Raw genomic sequence first — 22649 nt, forward strand, 5'->3', positions numbered from 1 at the left:
AATATTCACAGCAACCCATGGAGGAAAACAAAGGTATCAGCCCCATTTTACAGACAAGGTAGCTGAAGTACAAGGAAGCCACTGTCCAAGTCATGCAGCTAGGAAGTGGCAGTCCCATGATTTGAGCCCAGGCCATCTGATGCCAAAGTCCATGCTCCTAAATGCTGGGCTGGGCGGAGCCCTGGTGGCGCAGTGGTTAAGTGCTTGGTTGCTAACCAAACGGTCGTCAGTTGGAATCCAGCAAGCTGTTCCTTGGAAACCCTATGGAACAGTTTTACTCTGTCCTATAGGGTCACTGTGAGTCAGACTTGATTCAACAGCAATGGGTTTTTGTTTGTTTTTAATGCTAGGAGGTATTGCAAGTGTGTGAAGAAAACAAAACTTTCCCCAAATAATCTGTACCCTTACAACACGCAATGCATGTTGGTATTTTCTATCCTTTTCTAATCTATTCGTTTTTCTAAGATATGCTGGTCAGACCCACTAAAATGATTTTATGACCCACTAATAGGCCACAGTCTATATTTGAAAAAGCTGGTTTAGATGAAATATTTCCCCTTTGGCCTTTACCGAAAAGGGAACTCCCACAATCTTGTGAAGATCCAAATCTGAAATCGCTACAGCTCCTCCAATGCCTGTTCTAAGTGCTCACCCAGAAGGTAGACCTCTGCCACATGTGGACCAAGTCTGTTGCCCCACCCAGCCCTGCCCAGTTCTGCACCTTCATGAGCACCCTCCTGGGTTTCGCAGGGTGCTGTTGCCCATCTTCCCCTCACTATCTTGGGACCTGCCTACCCCAGATACGCATGCAAAGGCAAAGTTCACACTTCCCCCCAAACAACTCTGTGGGGGACCCCTCAGTTCCTCAGAAAAAGGGTGCAAGGCATGTTATGAACCTCGGGGTAGGGGGTAAGGATACTGAAGTAGAGGAGGAGATGCTAAGTCACGTGGTGAAAATCTGGTCTGGTTGAAACTTAGAAGCACCAGGGACTCAACCTCCTGCTCAAAAGCAGACATCATTTATTTACCCACACGTGCAGGAGTCCTGGTGGCACAGTGGTTAAAGTGCTTGGCTGCTAACTGAAAGGTCGGCAGTTCGAATACACCAGCCAGTCTGTGGGAGAAAGATGTGGCAGTCTACTTCCGTAAAGATTTACAGCCTTGTAAACCCCACGGGGCAGGTCTACTCTGTCCTATAGGGTCGCTACAATTCGGAATTTACTGCACAGCAACGGGTTTGGGTTTGGCTTGGCCTTATCCATAATGATTTTAAGATGACTTCAAAAGCAGCTTAAAAAAAAAAAAAAAAGGACTGTTTATTTAAAAAGAAGGGGGAGAGGGAGGCAGGGATGAAAGGATGTAGGGGGAGAAGAGGGAGAAGGATATGGGGGAGGAAGGAGGGAAGGGGGCAGAAAGAAGAGGGTGAGAAAGAGAGAGAGAGAGAAGTGACGATACTAAAATCTGATCTTTAGAGCCTTGTGGTATCTGCCTTGGGGTTTCTTAAAAGATCTCATTAAATTAAAGCCACACTGATTCACCTCTGAGAATGCCATGCTAGAAGTGGTTAAGGCCGTCCAAATTGGGTTCCTGTGGCAGTATTTTGTCAGTATTTCTTCTGATGAAGAATGACAAACTCAGTGGTTTTGAGTCCTATAAACAGCTGGAGTGCCTTGCTTTCCGTGATACTGAGTGACCTCTTATACAGCCAAGTCACCAGGTGCTCAAAATAAGGGCAGAGGATTCTTCCGTGAGGCCTGGTGGCAGAACGAACCCCTGCTGGCGAGTGCTATCCCCACAGCGCTGCCTCTGATCAGCTCTGTGACCCCGCGTACTTCACTTCACTTGCTTCTCTGGGCCTCTGTTTCCCCAGCTGTCAGGGCAGGCAGCGGACTAGATTATCTTTAAGATTTTTCCAGAGTGATTGGGGTTGCCTGGGGAGATCTTTCGCAAGGGTCAAATCCAGGTAGGGTAGGGTAGGGTACGAGTGGGCCCCTTGGGCTGATTACAGGGACATGCGTACAACTCCAAAGCTCCACAAGAGAGCTTCACTGTTCAAAAAGAGTGGACAAGACTGGCTGTGAGGGCAGCAGCGGGAAGCCAGGTACACTTGGCTGAAACCAGTCCACAAAGGGCATGAAAGAGGAGAGGAAGGAGAGAGAGGTGCCTGGCCTTTGGCCACACTGTCCATCAAAACCTCTTACATCAAGAATATAATAAGAAACGTGAGAGTTGGTTTGGCTCTAAAACGCTACAGTGTCTCTTGGTTTTCCAAAGCATGACTAGACACAAAGAGGCCAGCCACTGCGTGTGGTTGCACAGGCTGGGCGCTGACACTACAGGGCATACCATCCACACCCAAGTCCATGAAAATGCCCTTGTCGAGCTAGTGAGGATTTCGCTTTTTTACTCTGATCACTCAGGACAGGTTACAAACTGATGGCTGTCGGAGTTCCTTTGCTTGGCCTTTGTAGCAGCTTAAGAAATTTTTAATTTGTTGTTAACACTTACAAAGTGAGTAAAATTACACAAAAAATACAGATTTGAGACTTCTCTTGAAAAGTCAGAAGATCTACCACATTTCCTCTGATTCTCAAAAGACAAAATTGGCTGGGGCTGAGAAGCAGCTGTCCCATATAGGGGGTTATGGGGCTCTCTGATTTAGCCACAACGCGCCTGCCCATACCCACTGCCTTACACACAGCCAGCTTCACTCATTTATACCCTCTGCCTGGTCCTGGGAGCCCTGCGGGTGCAGTGGTTAGGAGCTTAGCAGCTAACCAAAAGGTCAGCAGTTCAAATCCACCAGTTGCTCCTTGGAAATGCTATGGAGCAGCTTTACTCTGTCCTATAGGGTCGCTATGAATCAGAATCGACTCAGCTGTAATGGGTTTTGGTTTGGGGCCTGGTCCTGAAGGATTAGTGCTTGAACATGACTTGAGGGAATCTTTAGATATGCAACTGCAAAAGGGCACTGTAACCTGACCCCCAGCCCGCCATGGCAATGTGGCCTTGTCCTGCTTCTGATCCCCAGCCAGTACCCCGTACACCCATGCTCTCCCCTGACATTCTCTGACCTATGTCTATACTCTCCTTGCCTCGCCCTTTCTTTGCTGGGTTCTTGCGGCCACCTGGTCCAAACAGCCATGACCTACACCAGCCCGACACCTTCTCTTCAATGCTTGTGATCTGCCCAGGCCTAAACATAGGACTTGAGAGTCCAATTCTTTCCTGATTTGGCAAGAGGGGAGGGGGGCAGCCGACCCTAAAATGGCATTCCAGGAATCTAAAACAAGCTGTCACATACTAGTTCAAATTAGATCATGCTAGAAATATCTTTTTTCCATTTTTCTTTTCTTTGGGATTGGAAACTTTGTTATTATCATGTGCATGCGCTGGCGTGGTTATATGCTTCAGGGTACCCGACCTCTTTTTATCAAACACATCTGAGGGCCTGCTGTGCACCAGCTTCTATGCTATAGGGCTTGATCTGTGTTGCCGCTGATCCTCATTATAACCTTTCAAGGTAAATATTTTCATCACCAGATGGAGAAACCAAGGCTCAGAGCAATCATGTAGTTAGTAGATTGTGCAACGTGAAGCTGAACCAGCCCTGTCTTCTCCAAAGCCTGCCAGGCCCCTTCCATTAAGATATAGTAATGGCAAGTGAGCGCATTAAACAGAAACTGAGGGATTGGGTTGTTGTGGTTTTGTTTTTCCACATCAAATATGTTTTCAGTTAACTTCAAATACTCTGAGGCAAATTTTACCTCATGGTGATGAGTCAGAGTCCAGTTGCTTTTTTCATCCTGCTTGGAAACTCAGAATGTACACAACACAAAGGATGGCCCATAAATAGACTCATAAAAGGACAACTTGGAAATGAGGCATCCCCTAACACAAGCACTTCGGCTGTGTGGAGGCTTTTCGTCATGACATTGTTTTCTAAACCAAAACAATGAGAAATTGTTTGTGGCTATGGCTGACCATAGGGTCAAGGCCACCTGGGTGGGTCATCAAGGTCTGAGACTCTCCAGCAGGCCTGGCCAGGCCAGTCCCAGGCTTGGTGCCTTTCAATTCCAACCCCTTGTGACAAGAAAGGCTTTTAGCAACCAGAAACCCTGAGTTATGTGATCACCCCACAAAGAGGAATATGACTCATGGAGAGGGGCTGAAGTCAGAGCACCAGTCAGGGAGTTGAAGTCCTTCTGACCTCTTTGGCATGCCAATGAAATATACCCAGCAGCAATAACTTCAGTATATTACCTTATCCCTGGTGCATACCTAAACTGTGTCCTTCCCTCCAATATAGGCCTTTTAGCTTTTACCTGGATTAGGGCAGCCAAAACTGCATTTTGAGAGCAAGGACTAGCACTGTGATTTAAAGATGGATAAGTAAACTTGGGAAACTTGGACATTGGGGTACCTAGCCCAGATTCTCAAATATACTTTGCCACATATAAAGCCCAGGTTGTCAGCTGTTTTGGAGAGCCTTTGCCAAGGACTGAGTGGACTAGGGCGGAAGGGGTAGGGTAGGAGGTAAGCTGTGAGCTTGGCTGGTTGGCAGGAGAATGGAAGTCTCTCCATGGATCCTCACTCAAGTCAATCTCCTGGCATCAAAGCTCTTGGCTATTATTTGGGTTTGGACCCAGGCACAATCAGGGTCTCCATCACAATCCCAGCTTTGAGGGCATCGTGACCACCCAGTCGAGCCCTCTGAAGGATGCCTGATGCTCCCCAGGAAAGAGAGATTCAAGCCAAAGGCCTCTGCTCAAAACTCTCCCCATTTTGATTTCCCATACAGGCAACCAAGGCCTGAACCCCACGGGCAGCCCGCTAGGCCGGACAGGTCCTCAAACCCCCACATGCTCCAGAGGCTGAAACATACCCCCTTCAACCACACACAATGCTGAAAGGCTGGCTCTGAGAGGCAGGCAGACTTAAAGTGTGCCTATCCAGCTCCTGGTCTGAGCCGAGGGGGAGAGGGCCAAGGGACACAGCGATGGGGGAGGGGAGGGCAGGGCCGCAGGCTGCTGCAGGGGGGCGGGACGGGGGAGCGGGACGGTGGGCGGCATGAGGGGCAGGGCTACAGGCAGCCTGGGCTCTCTTACTGTGGTCATCCCTGAGTGCATCTTCGATGAAGGTGGCCGCCGGGTAAAAGTAGACACTGAGGTCGAAGGTGGGCAGGTCGTCGGCCTCAACGCCATGGTACTCGATGGCCATGTCGCGGTAGTAGTCGGGCCCGGTGTCCACGTTCCAGCGGCCGTGGGCCGCGTTCAGCACGTGCGTGAAGCCCGCCTTCTGCAGCTGGTAGCGGTCCAGCGCCGTCGCCCTGTGCGCAAGGGAGAGAGAAGAGATGGCCGCGCAGCTCTCCGCCCGGGCTTGGGTGGAGGCGCAGAACTCGGGGGCCACCTCCACGTTTCTCTCATAGGTTTCGGTTTCCAAAATAAGGAGTAGTCATTACAAATGAAGGGCTTCCTAGGGCTTTGACCTCTACGCCGCAGGCGCCGTTTCTGCTTTGAGAAGGGAGAGGGTTGCAGGGTGGGGTAGGTGGGCTTTTCATTCGTTCTTTCGTCCATTCATTATTTCATCACTCACCAGATACATTGGGGCCTAGTGCTAGGCTCTGTGGTGGTCGTGGGGGTGGACCGTCACCAGTCGTATCCCCAAAAGTCCAGCTGATTGTGTCACTTACTGCAGTAGGGGAAGAGGGCACCCCGACAGGCCATCGGAGAGCCTCTAGGGCAGCCGCTTCTCAAACCATCCAGGATGTTTACAGGGTTTGGGGGTGGGGTTCAAATGAATGGTTTTAGTAGGGCCTTTTTTTTTTTTCAGTGCGGGGATTGGACAAAGTTCTTGATATTGATATTGGTGGGATTAGTGGACACAAGGCACACAACATTGTTGGATAAGTGAGTCCTAGCTGATTTCCAAGGATTCAGCGGTTGGAATCCACCAGCCGGCGTGGAAGAAAGATGTCGCAGTCTGCTTACCTAAAGATTTACAATTTTGGAAACCCTATGGGGCAATTCTTCTCTGTCCCACAGGGTTTCCATGAGTCGGAATTGACTCGGAGCAGTGGGTTAACTGATTTCCGGGAAGTTCCTGAAGCCAACAATGTAGCTGTCTACTGGGCAACAGCTTTATCTTTCTGGACAAGAATTTCCAGGAACAAAGAGTAACGTCATGTTGAGGCAGGTGGCCTTAGAACATGACCTGATTAAAAGGCAGCATGCTTGAGCGAAATGTCAGTCACGAAAAGACAACTGATCCCACTTATATGAAGTATCTAGAACAGGCAAGTATATAAAGTTCATTAGTGGTTATCAGGGGCTAAGGAAGGGAGGGGGAAAGGAAGACACAACACATAGGGGACACTGAAATTCTGTTAAGGGTGATGAAAAAATTTAGGAATGGTTAATGGTGATGGTTAAGCAAAATCATGAATGTATTTAATGTCACTGAACTACGCACGTGGAGATTGTTGAAATGGCAAATGTTCTGTTACCTATATATTTAGCACAATTAAAAAATGTATTTAATTTTTTTTTAAAAGGCAGCATGCTGACAGTCAAATGGTGCTGGGGAAACTGGATATCCATATGCAACACCCTTCCCTTACACTAAATATAAAAATCAGCTCAAAATGGATCAAAGATCTAAACCTGAGAGCTGAAACTACAAAACTCTTAGAAGAAAACATAGGGGGAAGCTTCACCATCTCAGTTGTGGCAATGGATGCTTAGAGAGGACACCAAAAGTACAGGCAATAATAGAAAAAAATAAACAGCTCCATTAAAATTAAAGACCTGTACTTCAAAGGACACTATCAAAAGAATGAAAAGACATTACACAGAATGGAAGAAAATTTTTGTAAATCATATATCTGATAAGGGATTAATATCCAGAACATATGAAGAACTCCTACAACTCAACAACAAAAAACAATCCCCTCACATGAACTACAGCCTCCTCCAGCCTGAGACCAGAAGAACTAGATAGATAGTACCCAACTACCACTGTTGCCTCTTCTGACCAGGAACACAGTAGTAGTCCTGGTTAGAGTGGGAGAAAAATGTAGAACAACACTCAAATTCATTAAAAAGACCAGACTTACTGATCTGATAGAGATGGGGGAACACCCAAGACTATAGCCCTAAGACTCCCTTCTAACTTGAAACTGAAGCCAGTTCAGGAGATCATCTTTCATCCAAATAATAGTTAGGCCAATATAATAAACAATAACACCCATGAGAAATGTGCTCCTATACAAGACCAAATGGGCAACATTTGCCCAAAAGCAAAGATGAGAGTGCAGTAAGGGTTAGGGAAACTGGACGAATGGAAATGGGGAACCCAGGGTGGCAGTGGGGAGAGTGCTGACACATTGCAGGGATTGCAGCCAATGTCATGGAATACTTTGTATATGAATTATTGAATGGGAAACTAATTTGCTGTGTAAACTTTCACCTAAAGCTCAATAAAATGTTTTTTAAAAAAATCCATTTTAAAATTGACGAAGAATTGAATAAACATTTCTCCAAAGAAGATATACAAATGACCAATAAGCACAGGAAAAGATGTTTAACATCGTTAATCACTGGGGGCATGCAAATCAAAACCACCATGAGATAACACTTTATACTTACTAGGATGATTATTATTTAAAAAAAGAAAAGAACAAGTGTTGGCGAGGATGTCAAGAAATTGGAACCCTCATCCATTGCTTCTGGGAATATAAATTGTTTTCCACAGCCGGTGTGGAAAACAATTTGAAGGTTCCTCAAAAAGTTAAACATAGAATTACATATGACCCAGCAATTCTATTCCTAGGTATGTACCCAAAAGACTTGAAAGCAGGGACTCAAATAGACACTTGTACATCAATGTTCATTGCAGGATTATTTGCAATGAAAAAAAGGTGGAAATGGCCCAAATGCTCATCAACAGATGAATGGATAAAGAAAACATGGTATATAAAAAAAAAAAAACTTACATTGAAATATTATTCAGCCAGAAAAAGGAATGGAGTTCTGATTGGTGTTACATTATGGATGAACCTTGAAAACATTGTGTTTTATGTGAACGTTATGTGAAATAAGCCAGTCAGTCACAAAAAGGACAGCTATTGTATGACTCCACTTATTTGAAGTAGAATGAGCAAATTAATAAAAACACAAGATAGAATAGAGGTTACCAGGGGCTGGAGGGAGAAAGTAATAGGGGTTATTGTTTAACGTGTATAGAGTTTCTATTTGGGATGCTAAAAAACGTCTGGAAATAAGTAGTAGCGATGGTTGTGCAACGTTGTGAATTTAACACTACTGAATTGTACACTCAAAATGGTTAAAATGGTAAATTTTATGTTATGAACAATTTGTGTATGAATTCCCATTCAATAGTTCATACACAAATTGTTCATAATATAATATTTTATATTTTACCACTTTTTTTTTTTTTTTTTTAAAGGCAGCACAATGGGCTGGGACAGAGGTAGGTGATCAGAGAAAGCAGGAGTTATTTCTGCCTGAGGGGTCAAGGGAGGTTTGAGGAGAGGAATCTTTGAACCTAGGCCAGTGGTGAACACTGGATGATAGGGAAGAGGAAGGCAGTGGCACTCCAAGCAAAGGAGAGAACACAACCTAAAGTATTAATTATCTTGTGCTGCTATAACAAATACCACAAGTCGATGGCTTTAACTGAGAGAAATTTATTCTCTCACAGTTTAGGAGGCTAGAAGTCCAAATTCAGGGCCTCAGCTCTAGGGGAAGGCTTTCTATTTCTCTCAGCTCTGGGGGAAGGTCCTTGTCTCCTTTCAACATCTATGGGCCTGGCATTTCTTGGAGATCTTCTTGGCATCAAGCTTCCCCTGGGTCTAGGAGGTTCTCAGTGTAGCTCATCTTTCTTGGTGGTAGTCAGGTCCCTCTGTCTTTGCTGGCTTCTCTCTCCTTTTATCTTTTGTAAAATGAAAGGTGATACAGGCCACACCCCAGGGAAACTCCCTTTACATTGGACCAGGGCTGTGACCTGAGTAAGGGTGTTGCATCCCACCCTAATCCTACCTCATTAACATAACAAACATACCCTAATCCTCTTTTGCATAACCTAATCCTGCCTCATTAACCACAGAGATTAGGATTTACAACACATAGGACAATGACATCAGATCACAAAATGGAGGACAACCACACAATACTGAGAATCATGGCCTAGCCAAGTTGACACATTTTTGGGGGACACAATTCAATCCATGACATTCCACTCTTTGACCCTTAAAAATTTATGTCGTTGCCACATGTAAAACACTTTCAACACATCATATAATCCCAAAAGTCTTAAATCAACTGCAAGTACAAATTCCAGCCTGGGGCAAAATTCCTCTTCATCTGTGAATCTGTGAAATCTATAATACAAGTTATTTGCTTCCAAGTTACAATGGTAGAACAGGCACAAGGTAGACATTTCCATTACAAATGGGAGAAATTGGAGGGAAAGAAGGAATAACAGGCACCAAACAAGTCCGAAACCCAGCAGGACAATTTACATTAGCTCTCAAGGCTTGAAAATAACCCTGTTCTCTGAGACCACCTAGGCAGTGGCCCTGCCCTTCAGATTCTGGGTGTTGGCCATGCTCTGGGGGACACAATTCAATTCATGACAGGTTTGGAGGCTGTAAATAATGAAGATCTCTCAGGAAACGTAATTTCCTATAATCAAGCATTAATCCCTCAAACAATGATTTAGAATCAGTTGTGCCAGGCATTGTTGAGCGGTGATAATGCAGAAGTAAACAGGTTAGTCAAGATCCCTCAGGAAGCTTAGATTCTAACAGGGGAGAAACAACAAATAAACAACAAATGAATAAGTGAGGTAATTTCAGATGGCGGTCAGTGCCATGAAGAAACTAAAACCGTGTAATGTGATATAGAATGACGTGGTCCTGCTTTAGTTAAGGTGGTCAGGAAAGGTCTCTGCAAAGAGGTAGTATTTAAGCTAGGATGGAGATGTGTTAGTTATCTAGTGCTGCTATAAAAGAAATACAAGTGGATGGCTTTAACAGAGAGAAATTTATTCTCTCACAGTCTAGGAGGCTAGAAGTCCAAATTCAGGGTGCCAGCTCCAGGGGAAAGCTTTCTTTCTCTGTCGGCTCTGGGAGAAGGTCCTTGTCATCAATCTTCCCTTGGTCTAGGAGCTTCTGATCTCAGGGACCCCAGGTCCAAAGGACGCGCTATTCTCCTGAGTCTTGTTTCTTGGTGGTGTGAGGGCCCCGTGTCTCTCTGCTCTGTTCTCTCTGTTATATCTCAAGAAAGACTGACTTATAACACAACCTAATCTTGTAAATTGAGTCCTGAATCATCAATATAAGTGCCACTAATCCCACCTAATTAACATCATAGAGGTAGGATTTACAACACATAGGAAAATCACTTTAGATGACAAAATGTTAGACAATCACACAATACTGGGAATCATGGCCTAGCCAATTTGGCACAAATTTTGGGGGAACACAATTCAATCCATGACAGGAGGGAAGAGAAGGAGGTAGGACAAGCAAAGAGATGGAGAGAAGGTTTCACCCAGGCAGAGGAACAGCAAGAGCAAAGAACAGAAAGGAGGCTAGCGTGGCCCTAGTAAGTAGAGGGACACGGTATGAGAAGAAGTCGGAGAGGTAAGCAGGGGTGGGATTGTAGAGGGCCTTGTAGGCCATGGGGTAGAGTTTGGATTTTACTCTTCATGTGATGGAATGCTGTTAGAGTTTTTTTGTTTGTTTTTTTATCGAGGGGAGAGTGTTGTTTACTTTTTTAAAGATCAGCCTGGCTACTGTGCAGCCAACAGAGAGAAATAGAAAGAGAAGGGCGATCTCTTGGAGGCTATTGTGGTTGTGTAGCCAAGAGATGAAGGTGGCTTGGTGGAGATCTCTTGGAGGCTATTGTGGTTGTGTAGCCAACAGATGAAGGTAGCTTGGTGGTGTCAGCTAAGATCTGCAGAGGCATAGAAGAGAAGTAAAAGGATACAAGATCTGTTTTGAAAGAGGGACCAGGAGGACTTGCACATGGATTGGGCATGGGCACAAGGGGAAGGGATTGGAGTGGTCAGAGCACAGGATGTGAGAGGAGAAGGAGAAAGATTTGGAGAGGGAGTGTGGGATTTGATCATGGAAGAGCTTGGATGCAAGGATCTGTATTTTTGAGTTAAGGGGAGCTTTCGATAGTGGTTGACGAGGGGTGCTGACCCAACCTGGAGTTGAGAAGACATTTCCTTCAACAGCACAAAGACCAGTTAGTTCTGCAGCTCAGAGAAGAGGTCACAACAGTCTGGAACCATAGCAGTACAGGATAAAAGTGGCAAGATGCTCCAGCTGAGTGCTCATTTCCAGGCCACTGGTAAAAGGACACGGACAGAGGCAACCCTATTAAAACTCATTAATAACCCTATTAGATTATTAAAAAAAAAAACAAAAACTGTTGCCGTTCAGTCGATTCCAACTCATAGCAACCCTATAGGACAGAGTAGAACTGCCCCATAGGGTTTCCAAGCCTGTAATCTTTACAGAAGCAGACTGCCACATCTTTCTCCCATGGTGCGGCTGGTGGGTTCGAACTGCCAGCCTTTGGGTTTTCAGCCGAGCACTTAACTGTTGTGCCATTAGGGCCCCTTCCCTGCACCAGAAATGCATGCCATCATCCCTCAGTCAAGGCCCTCCAGTGTATCTCTGATTTCCTGAAGCTTTTTCTTTGTCATAAAAAGAACCACAATGGAGTTCAGTGTTTGGAAAAGAGACCTGGACACAGGCACTGAGCATTTAGAAACATTTGAAAACAGCCCATTGGAACTGAGACCTGGGTGGTGGGGAGGTCCACCAGGCCCCCTAGCTGGCACTTGGTGCTGCTATCCTGACTATGGAACACATTCAGCTTCAATTTTTCTCAGAAAGTTCTGTTTTTCATTTTTCTTCTTGTCCCAGAGTATATATGCAGCAAACATTATGCTTCTGGGACATAGATCTGTGCTGAATTAAAGCATCCACTAATGCAGACCATCTCGCTAAGCGGCAATAAAGCTCACTTTGAGGTTGAGCTCAGTGGAAAAATTAAAATTTACTGTCCTTGACAGGAAGCTCCTCCCCACCATAAAGACTCTCCTCTGTGTATTCAGCAACTGGGTTTCAACATCACAAAACAGCAATTTGAATAAATAACAATTTGTGCCTTGCTGCTTTTGGGGTCAAGTATTAGGGTAGATATACAATAAGACTCAATGTGACACCTCCACACTCCCCCCATGGGGCTGGCTTTGGCTTTGGCTGTGGCTGAGGGAGAGAAAGGGGCTCATGACGACATCTGAGGTGCAGTGAATTGCTATTATATGGCCTTTCCAGCCGTGGTCTTGTAACTCCCCAAAAGGATTGGGTGTAGTTGTTGTTAGGTGCCACAGGGTTGGTTCCAACTCATAGCAACTCTATGTACCACAGAACAAAACACTGCATGGTCCTGCATAGTTCTCACAATCGTTATGTTTGAGCCCATTGTTGCAGCTACCGTATCAGTCCATCTCATTGAGGGTCTTCCTCTTTTCTGCCGATCCTGTACTTTACCAAGCATGAAGTCCTTCTCCAGGGACTGATCCTTCCTGACAATATGTCCAAAGTATGTAAGACACAGTTTCATCATCTTTGCTTCTGAGGAGCATTCTGGTTGTGCTTCTTCCAAGACAAGTTTCTTCGTTCTTTTGGCAGTCCATGGTATATTCAACGTTCTTCGCCAACACCACAATTCAAAGGCGCCAATTTTTCTTTGGTTTTCTTTATTCATTGTCCAGCTTTCGCATGCATATGATGCAACTGAAAACACCACGGCTTGAGTCAGGCGCACCTTAGTCTTCAGGGTGACGTTTTTGTTTTTCAACACTTTGAAGAGGTCCTTTGTAGCAGATTTACCGAATCCAATGAGTCTTTTGATTTCTTGACTTCTGCTTCCATGAGTGTTGATTGTGGATCCCAGTAAAACGAAATCCCTGACAACTTCAATCTTTTCTCTGTTTATCATGATGTTGCTTATTGGTCCAGTTGTGAGGATTTTTGTTTTCTTTATGTTGAAGTGAAATCCATACTGAAGGCTGTGGTCTTTGCTCTTCATCAGTAAGTGCTTCAAGTCCTCTTTCATTTTCAACAAGCAAGATTGTGTTATCTGCATAACGCAGGTTGTTAATGAGCCTTCCTTCAATCCTGATGCCCTGTTCTTCTTCATATAGTCCAGCTTCTCAGATTATTTGCTCAGCATACAGATTGAATAGGTATGGTGAAATGATACAAACCTTCCTGACTTTAGACCACGCAGTATCACCCTGCTCTGCCTGAACAACTGCCTCTTGATCTATGTACAGGTTCTTCATGAGCACAATTAAGTGTTCTGGAATTCCCATTCTTTGCAATGTTATGCATAATTTGTTATGATCCACACAGTCGAATGCCTTTGCATAGTCAATAAAGCACAGGTAAACATCCTTCTGGTATTCTCTGCTTTCAGCCAGGATCCATCTGACATCAGCAATGATATCCCTGGTTCCACGTCCTCTTCTGAAACCAGCCTGAATTTCTGGTAGTTCCCTGTCGATATACTGCTGCAACTGCTTTTGAATGATCTTTAGCAAAATTTTGCTTGCATGTGATATTAATATTGTTCTATAATTTCCACATTCAGTTGAATCACCTTTCTTGGGAATAGGCATAAATATGGATCTCTTCCAGTCAGTTGGCCAGGAAGGTGTCTTCTATATTTCTTGGCATAGATGAATGAGCACTTCCAGCGTTGCATCTGTTTGTTGAAATATCTCAACTGATACTCTATCAATTCCTGGGGGCCTTGTTTTTCACCAATGCCTTCAGTGCAGCTTGGACCTCTTCCTTCAGTACCATCGGTTCCTGATCATATGCTACCTCTTGAAATGGTTGAACATTGACCAATTCTTTTTGGTATAATGACTCTCTATATTCCTTCCATCTTATTTTGATGCTTCCTGAGTCATTTAATATTTTCCCCATAGAATCCTTCACTATTGCAACTGGAGGCTTCAATTGTTTCTTCAGTTCTTTCAGCTTGAGAAATGCCGAGTGTGTTTTTCCCTTTTGGTTTTCTAATTCCAGCTCTTTGCACGTGTCATTATAATACTTTACTTTGTCTTTTCAAGCCACTCTTTGAAACCTTCTGTTCAGTTCTTTTACTTCATCATTTCTTCCTTTTGCTTTAGCTGCTTGATGTTCAAGAACAAGTTTCAGAGTCTCTTCTGACATCCATTTTGGTCTTTTCTTTCTTTTCTGTGTTTTTAATGACCTCTTGCTTTCTTCATATATGATGTCCTTGATGTCAACTTGTCTGACTGCAAAGTCATTGTAGGGTGGTGTCAGGATATTTAACTGAGAAGTATTAGAAATTTGTTCACTGTCTGCCACATGCCCCCAAACTCTAGTCCTCCAAGGGTGGAGGCTAAGAGGGAGAAAGAATATATGGGATGCCCAGTTTTGAGAAATGATGTCGTATTAAAGGTTGGAGTAGGCATTTGGCTAACCACCAGAGGAAGTGGTTGGACATTGCCTAAGGCCTTCACTGAGAAGCTGTCATCCAGTTTGACAAGGCCGGGGCCAAGCCAGGGCCTCAGGCGTCTCCCAGGCCACCTTGCCCCTGCCTGCTGTCCAGTTGTGCCTAAATCAGCTTTGTTGCTTAGAGGTTCAGAGTCTAGGTTTTCTAGTTCTTTTAACATGTTAAATTGTCCATCTTGGCTGTGCTTTTTGCTGCATCCTAAATGGCCATTCCCTATCCTGAGGAAGCAGGTCAACTTTGAGCTCTGCTTGATGTCTTGAGGCCAAATTAGTTCCTTCCTTCTGCGGGGGAGGGTTTAGCTGCAGGTGCACCATGGGGGGCCTTCTCTCAGCCGGGACTGTCTCAGCTCATTTACCTTCACCTCACTTTCCAGCCTCCTCCCCAGAAGGCGGGGCCTGGAGATGCCTGCCACCGGCTTTGGACACTAAGAGACTACACCTCCCACCCAATGTCTCAGAAAAATGAGCTCAGGCAGGGTGGGCTGTCCAGTGGCATTTGAGAGGAGCTGAGCTCATAGGAAGGGGCAGCTGGCTGTTTATGATCCCAAAAGCCAGCCCTTGGAGACAACTGTAGTTTTAATAAAAATAGCAAGCTATTTAGGGCCTGTTATGGATTGAATTTTGTCCCCCCTCCCCCACAAATACATGTTGTAAATCCTAACCTGCTAACCAAAAGTGTAGCAGTTCAAATCCACCAGCTGCTCCTTGGAAACCCTATGGGGCAGTTCTACTCCATCCTGTAGAGTTGCTATGAGTCAGAATCTACTTGAAAGCAAAGGTTTTTTTTTTATGCTTGTGGTTATGATCCTGTTTGGCAATGGATTGTCTTTGTTATGTTAATGAGACAGGATTAGTGTAGGGTGTGTCTTGAGTCGATCCCTTTTGAGATGTAAAAGAGATTGAACAAGCAATTGAGGAAGCAGAGATAGGGGGAAGAGAGATGCCAAGCCACATGAAGATTGCCCAGGAGCAGAAGCTCAGAAGAGACAAGGACCTTCCTCCAGAGTCGACAGAGAGAAAGCCTTTTCCTAGTACCTGCGCCCTGAATTCGGACTTCCAGCCTCCTAAACTGTGAGAAAATAAATTTCTGTTTATTAAAGCCACCCATGTATGGTATTTCAGTTATAGCAGGACTAGACAAATAAGACAAGCCCTCACCAGTCAAGTGGCAAAGCCGCTTAACAGTGCCTGGTCTTGGTTCACAGGGATGCCCACAGCATGCAGAAGGAAAAACTTTCTCAATTACCCAGTTTCAGCCAAGCCTCGTTATGGTAGGCTGTTTTCCCTAGGAATTTGCAATAGTTTTGACAGCAGCCTGAGGTATTTCCCCTCCTGCTGACTGACTGTAAGGGAAAAAAAAAAAAGAATGAAAAAAGATTTTGCTAAGCAAATGAAAGATGTGATGGAGATTAAGGGGAGAATATTTAAATTACAGAAATTTAGTGCTTTCAAGCATTGTCAAGCACTTTTGAAGCACCCATTTAGGGACTGCTGTTTGATAAGAGAAGATGAGTCGTTCTTATCTCATCATTGATGCCAGTCCCCAGCTCTCTGGAGGGCAACACTTGGTTAACCTAATTTAAATCTAATTTGAATGACTTAAAAGTAATAAAACAAGTATGTGCTCGAGCCTAATAAAGCCTAATTTATTTAATAGGACATTTCTTAAAGAGTTTTATTTTAGAGCTGGAAGGCACCTTTGAAATCAACCCTTTATTTTCTAAATAAAGGGATGGAGGCCTAGAACAAAAAAAATGTTTTGCCAAAGGCCACACATAGTGGCCACATGTGAGCTCCTGAACTACGTGCCCTGAGGTCTGCTTTGCTCTGCTCCATGCTGATCCCACAATTTCCACAGATTCAGACCCCCTTCCAAGTTGTGAAATGGAGCCCCTGGGTGGCAAAAACCTACTAACAGAAAGGTTGGCAATTCGAATCTACCCAGAGGCACCTTGGAAGTGGCACCTTTCAAGGTCACAGCCTTGAAAACCCTATGGAGCACAATTCTCTACACACTAGGGGTCTCCGTGAGTTAGAATTGATTTGACAGCAATGGATTTGATTTTTTTTTTTTTTTTTTGTACCAAGTTCTGGGAACCTGGTGGAGGGGGCGGGTAGGGGCTATCCTTTGATGGAGGAAGACTTCCTTGAGAGAATATCCACAAGGTGGATTTTGGCTTGGCTGGACCGCCTCCACTGACCAGCTCTCTGAGCACCAGCCACATCCCTCCTTTCTGTGGCCTCTTCTCACCAGGCTGCAGTGGGGACTTGGAGTTACCAAACACCACACTTGGTGAATCTCCTCAGGAGATCCTAAGATTTGGAAAATGCTTTAGAAATTCTGAAATCCACAGGTACATGGGGCTTTGATGTGTCCTTCCATCCTTAGGCCACTCGGTCCCTGGAAGGCCAGAACAGAGTCTGCAGAGGGGAGGAGGAGCAAGAGTTGGAGAAGGCCCAGAGGAGGTGCTTTTAGGGAAAGGAAAAACTCAGCCTAAATGCAAATATCAAATTAAAACTTGTTCATAAGGAGCCAGCTCTGAGCTTTTCCTGCTTCTGGCAGCACTTACAAAGAAACCAGGAAACAAAAGGCAGCCCTTGGCCTGCTCCCAGCCGCATTGGCTGTGGAATTAATTGTTATTTCAATAAGCATCTGTGAGTCTTCTTAACCTCGTTAAGTGAGTGGTGAGCAGAGATCAGGGACAAGCACCAAGCTTGGCTGACTTCAGCCTCCCTCCCCGAGCTGGGCACACAGGTAACACACTCCTGGCACAGAGCCTGCCTGGACTGTACATGAGCATGTTTGTTTTGGATTGAATTTAAAGGGTAGTGACATTTTCTTGAGTGAAAGAGGCAAGTTTATGGTCAAATGTCAAGGAGGCAAGCATATCTTATTGCATCAACCCTTTGTCAAGTCCTCATTTAACTAGAACATGTCAGTTCTGCTCAAACACTCTCAATGGCTCCCTGAGTGAAGTCCCTTGGCCAGCATTCAACCCTTCCATCAGCTGGACCTGACCTACCTTTCCAGACTTCTTTCTCACTTAAGTAACAGTCATTAATTAATAACGATAACATTCGCATTTGTGTATTACTTTATAATTTACAAAATGCTATCCTATTCCTTATTTCTTGGAATCTTCTTAGTAACCATTTTTAGAGATGAGCACATAGGCCCAGAGAAATAAAAGGACCTGCTCAAAGCCACTACACCGTACCAGGTGGCTGTGGTCGGTGGTGCTATCTTTGGGGTAGATTATACTTTCCTGCCTATTGATGTGAGGCTTTGGTGTGGACTTGCTTTGGCCAATGAAATGTAGGCATGTGTCACTTCTGAGCCAACTTGTTGTTTGCCAAGTCTCTCTTTTCTCCCTGCCACAAGATTGGCAATATCCCAGATAGGAGCTGCTCATCAGCCTGGAGTAAAGATGACCTGGAGCACAGGCCCATCACAGTCCTCTAACATGAGGGAGAAATAAACCATTGAGTGGTAGGCCCCTGAGGTGTTGGGGCCATGGGCTATTGCCGCACAGCTAAGACCAAGCTAACTGTACAGTGGTAGAGCTTTCTGAAGATCTGGGTCAACCCTAGATCTTCAGAAAGTGCACTTTCTACAACATCTATCCCCTATATTCCAGATAAATTGCACTGTTTGTTCTCATCTTCATGCCTTTCCCATCCTGTTCCTTCTGCCTGAAATTCTGTTGAAATCCTACCCATCTTCTAAAGTTAGTCTTGGAATCTACCTCGTCTGTGAAGCTTTCTTGAGCCATGATAATACCAAGAACATATTGAGCATTTACTATGTGCCAGATACTACTGTAAGCACTTGTTTGAATTCATTTAAACTTCACCCTATAAGGCCTATTAGTATTGCCATATAAGGTAAAGAGAAGTAAAATAACTCGTTCAGCATCACACAACTGATAATTGAGAGAGCCAGGACTCAAACCCCACACTCATTCTCCTCCATTACCTGCTTCTCTTTTTGTTCTCTGTTACATTTCTACAGGTTTCTTCTCCTCTCCTCAACTGTGAAATAGCTTCTCTGTTGACTGACCAAGTTTCCTTGATTTGGGTTTGAGCGTAAATTCTGCCACTTACTATTGGTGTGACCTTGAGCTAGTCGCTTAGCTTCTCTGAATCTCAGTTTCCTCTTTGTGTCTGCCACAGCTCCTAGCAGGTGCCCAGGAAATGGTGACTGACCAACAAAATGAATGAATTCCCTGAGTCCTGGTTTGCTCGTTTGTAAAATGGGAGTAATAATGACAACGTCCTTCACAGGGTTGTTGTGGGGTTTACATGAAGCCAACACAGGGGACAGCATATGATAAGAATGCAATACAACTTAGCTAGCATTAGTGTTAGAAGCCACAGGAGAGGTACGTAACACACAAAGGGAAAATTTTACTTCTCACCATGGGGCTCAGGGAACGCAAGCTTCAGAGTAGAGGGAATACCTGAATGGACTTTGAAGGTCGGTCGTGTGGGATCTGGACACAGATGAAATGAAGGGAGGGGCATTTAAAGCAAAGGGGACAGCAAGCATAAAGACAGACAGTGTGAGTCTTAAAAATCTTAATCTCCCTTTCCCCATTGGTAGGGTCAGATAATAAGGAAGTAATCCTAAATATAGAGAAATATTTTATGCATTAAGATGCCCACTGCAACATTATCAATAAAAGTGAGAACATGGAAATAACCAATAAGTTCAATAGTAGAGAAGTAGTTAAATAAATGATCTTGTATCCATTTGACATATATAACTATTATAATTGCTTATATGAAACTACAACAAGGGGAAATGTTTATGAAATGATGCCATGTGAACAAATAAAATGAATAATCAATATGGTTATAAGTATGTAAAAACAAATTTTAAAACCAAAAATAATACACAGAAAATCCAGGAGGAAATATACTAAAATGTTAATAGGAGTGGCTTTGGAGTAATGGGTTTTCGGTGATCGTTTTGGGAGATTTAAAAGTTTTCTTCCTTACAGTCATCACTATTTTTATTATTATAGCTCACCTTTATTGAATGCTGACTATGTCCTAGGCACGGCACTAAACAACCCCATGAGGAAGGTCCTCTAGTTACTCTGTTACAAGTGGGGAAATTAAGACTTCAATATTTATACAATGAGCGTATATTACTTTTATAATAAGAAAACAGAATGTATTTGTTACATTTGTTTCACTTTTTATTATTAAAAACGAGAGGTTCGGATCCCTCCTTTTTTTTTTTTTTGCCACTTCATACAGTGCGATAATAAACATTCTTGAACTTATTCCCTTATGTATTGCTACTTTGATTTCTGTAAGTTACATTTCTTAGTGATATTTTGGGCCAAAGTGTATGTGTACTTTATTTTAACTTTTTATTTTGAAATCATTTTAAACTTACGGAAAAGTTGCAAAAATAGTACAGAGATTATTTGGCAATAAAAAGGAATTAACTACAGATAGATGCTACAACTTGACGGACCTTGAAAACGTTATGCTGTGTGAAAGAAGACAGACACAAAAGGCCACACGTTGTATGATTCCATTTATTGGAAATGCCTAGAACTGGCAAACCCGTAGAGACAGAAAGTAGATTAGTGGTTGCCAGAGGCTGAGGGGAAGGGATAACTGGCAGTGACTGCCGATGTGGGTGGGACTTCTTTCTGGGGTGATAAAAATGTTCTTGATTGTGATGTAACTTACATTCCATAAAATCCACCCCGTTAAAATACAGAATTCACAGAGTTGTGAATGTACTAGAAACCATTCAATCGTGCACTTTAATAGGGTGAATTTTATGGTATGTAAGTTACACCTCAATAAAAAAAAAAAAAAAAGCTGTTGCTAAAATAAATAGTACAGAGGGTTCCTGTATATCCGTCCTGTTGTTTCCGCCCATGGTAACAGCTGGGAAATGACTGGATAAATTGTGGTATAACTATACTACGCAATATGAAAAGTGCAGAACAGTGTATCTAGTATGATTCCTTTTTTGTTAAAAAAAAATGGTTTAAAAGAAATGGAAAGCCACATCTGTGTGCATGTTTCCTTATGTTTACATTAGCATACATTGAAGAGTGGACATGTGCACGTAAATTTAATACTGGTTATTCAGTGGTAGAATTGAGAGAGGACGAAGAGTTTATTCCGTTTGTTTTTACATGCCTCTGTTTAATTTGGTCCAAAAGGGCACGTTAATTTTTGTAACTTTCAAAATTTAAAGAAAGTAAGGGGATCTTCCTGTGGCTGGACAATTATTATTAGGTTGTAATCAGCAAGAAATGCTTTAAAATCACACATGCAGGGGTCCTGCAACATCCTTTTTTTTTGGAGAGATTGAGCATGAATTGGGGGACATCCCGGGGAAGGAGGAAGGAGCAGATGTGGTGGTATGACCAAGGTCTCTGCATTGGGCAGAGCTGTGTTTGAATCCCAACTCTGCCACCTACTGGGCTGTGGGAACTTGGGCCAGTTATTTAACTGCCTCAGTTTCCTTGTTGTATAATGAGAGTAATTAGACCACCTCTTTCATTGGGTTATTTTGAGAATGAAAAATTAGATCATGCATTCAAAATGCTTAGCACAGTGCCTATTTCAATAACACTTAGCACAGTATTCAATAAATGACAATCACTATTATTATTATTATTAACAGTAGGCATTTCCTGATTGTTTGAGGAGTAGGAAATGGTGGCAATAAAAATCTAGAGGGGACGGGGACCTCAACTTTGCCAGCCCTACCATGCATCCCAACCTAGGTTGATATGCCATCAATCTAAGAACGGATTTATTCAGCTAAGAGATTACGTTTTCCATCCTCCCTTGCAGCTAGGGGCAGTGGAAGTCTTGGGTGGGACTTTCCTTTGGAAAGATGCCCCTTTACTCTTCTTTTTTCTCCATCTTCCTGCTGTCTGGATCCTATAGTTCTGATGGCTGGAGCTCTTATCAGCCATCTTGGACCACACAGCAACCTTTAGGAAGGAAGTCATGCCCTAAGACGGTGGAACAGAAACACAGAAGCCCGAGTTCCTGATTACCCCGGAATCACCATGCCAGCCCCAACTCACCTTCCTCTGGATTTCATTTATGGGAAAGAGAACTTTCATCTTGTTTAAACCCTTTTTCTGAGTTTTCTGTAATATGAAGATAAACCCAGTCCTAACTGATAGAGTTCTCAGAGAACAACTAACCCAAAAAGCAATAGCTCACGCCTAGAAAGCAGTGAGAGGTGTGACCTGGGGAGGGGTGGCTGCATCCTCCCAGGTGAGGCCAAAGGTAAGACTCGGCCCAGCACTTACTCGTCACCAATGTAGAGCTGAGGCCAGACCTCATTGACATGGGTGTATTGGGGGCTGCCCTTCCAGAAAAGTCGCTCCAGCTCGAAGGCTCCAGGGGTGCAGTAGTCCTCCGCCTCCCTCTCCTCCTTCGGCAGCAGCCTCCTGGCAGATGGGTAGGCATTCTTGAGGCTTGTCTTTGGTGCTCTGGAAGTCATTTTGGAGCCAAAGGATTTTCTTTTCTTTCTGCAGCTGGTCATGACAGAGGGGCAGGATTGGGGTTAGCAGGGGACACAAAGGTGGAAATAAGCTAGTCTTAAAATTTGGCAGGCATTTCTCTGGCTTGCTGTGCTCCTGCTTTCTCTTCCTCAGCCACATAGGGAGGCCACGATGACAGTTAAACAAACTTCCCAACATTCCAGCCCTGCAACATCCCAGCAGGGGGAGGTGGGGGCCTCTGAGGCAAGCCGAGGTGGATTTTCAGCTTTGGGCCTAAGAAGTCTTGGAAGGGGCTGGTCCTTTGCCAAATTTCTTTTAGATTTTACCCCTTCTTTGTTTCCTACTTTTTCCTTTATCTGACTGTAATGTGCTAGGTTAGGCCATTTTGAATGCAAATAGGAAAGCCCAGAAGGTTCCTAGCATTCCAGGCCTTGGGCACAATGAACATCTGCAGGAAGCAACCAGCAGAAAGGGTACGTCTGTAAATCCAGGGTCTGGGTGTGAGCAGCCACACACACAGGCCAGCAGGCCTTCAAAAGCCTTAGTGCGGAAGGAAA

The 22649-nt window shown here is 44.1% G+C and overlaps 1 protein-coding gene across 1 annotated transcript in view; it reads right to left on the minus strand.

Annotated features, from left to right (window-relative positions):
- DUSP29 (dual specificity phosphatase 29) overlaps positions 1–22147 on the minus strand; it is a 29652-nt gene extending 7505 nt beyond the window's left edge. Inside the window, exons 1-2 of the mRNA XM_010589246.3 lie at positions 21898–22147; positions 5109–5329 (exon numbers count right to left, since the gene is read on the minus strand). Of these exons, the coding sequence (XP_010587548.1) occupies positions 5109–5329; positions 21898–22133 (457 nt within the window). The 5' untranslated portion in view covers positions 22134–22147. The remainder of the gene's footprint in view (positions 1–5108; positions 5330–21897) is intronic.
- Positions 22148–22649: the final 502 nt, after the last annotated feature.

Source organism: Loxodonta africana, chromosome 16 (assembly GCF_030014295.1).
Source record: "Loxodonta africana isolate mLoxAfr1 chromosome 16, mLoxAfr1.hap2, whole genome shotgun sequence".
NCBI lineage: Eukaryota > Metazoa > Chordata > Mammalia > Proboscidea > Elephantidae > Loxodonta > Loxodonta africana.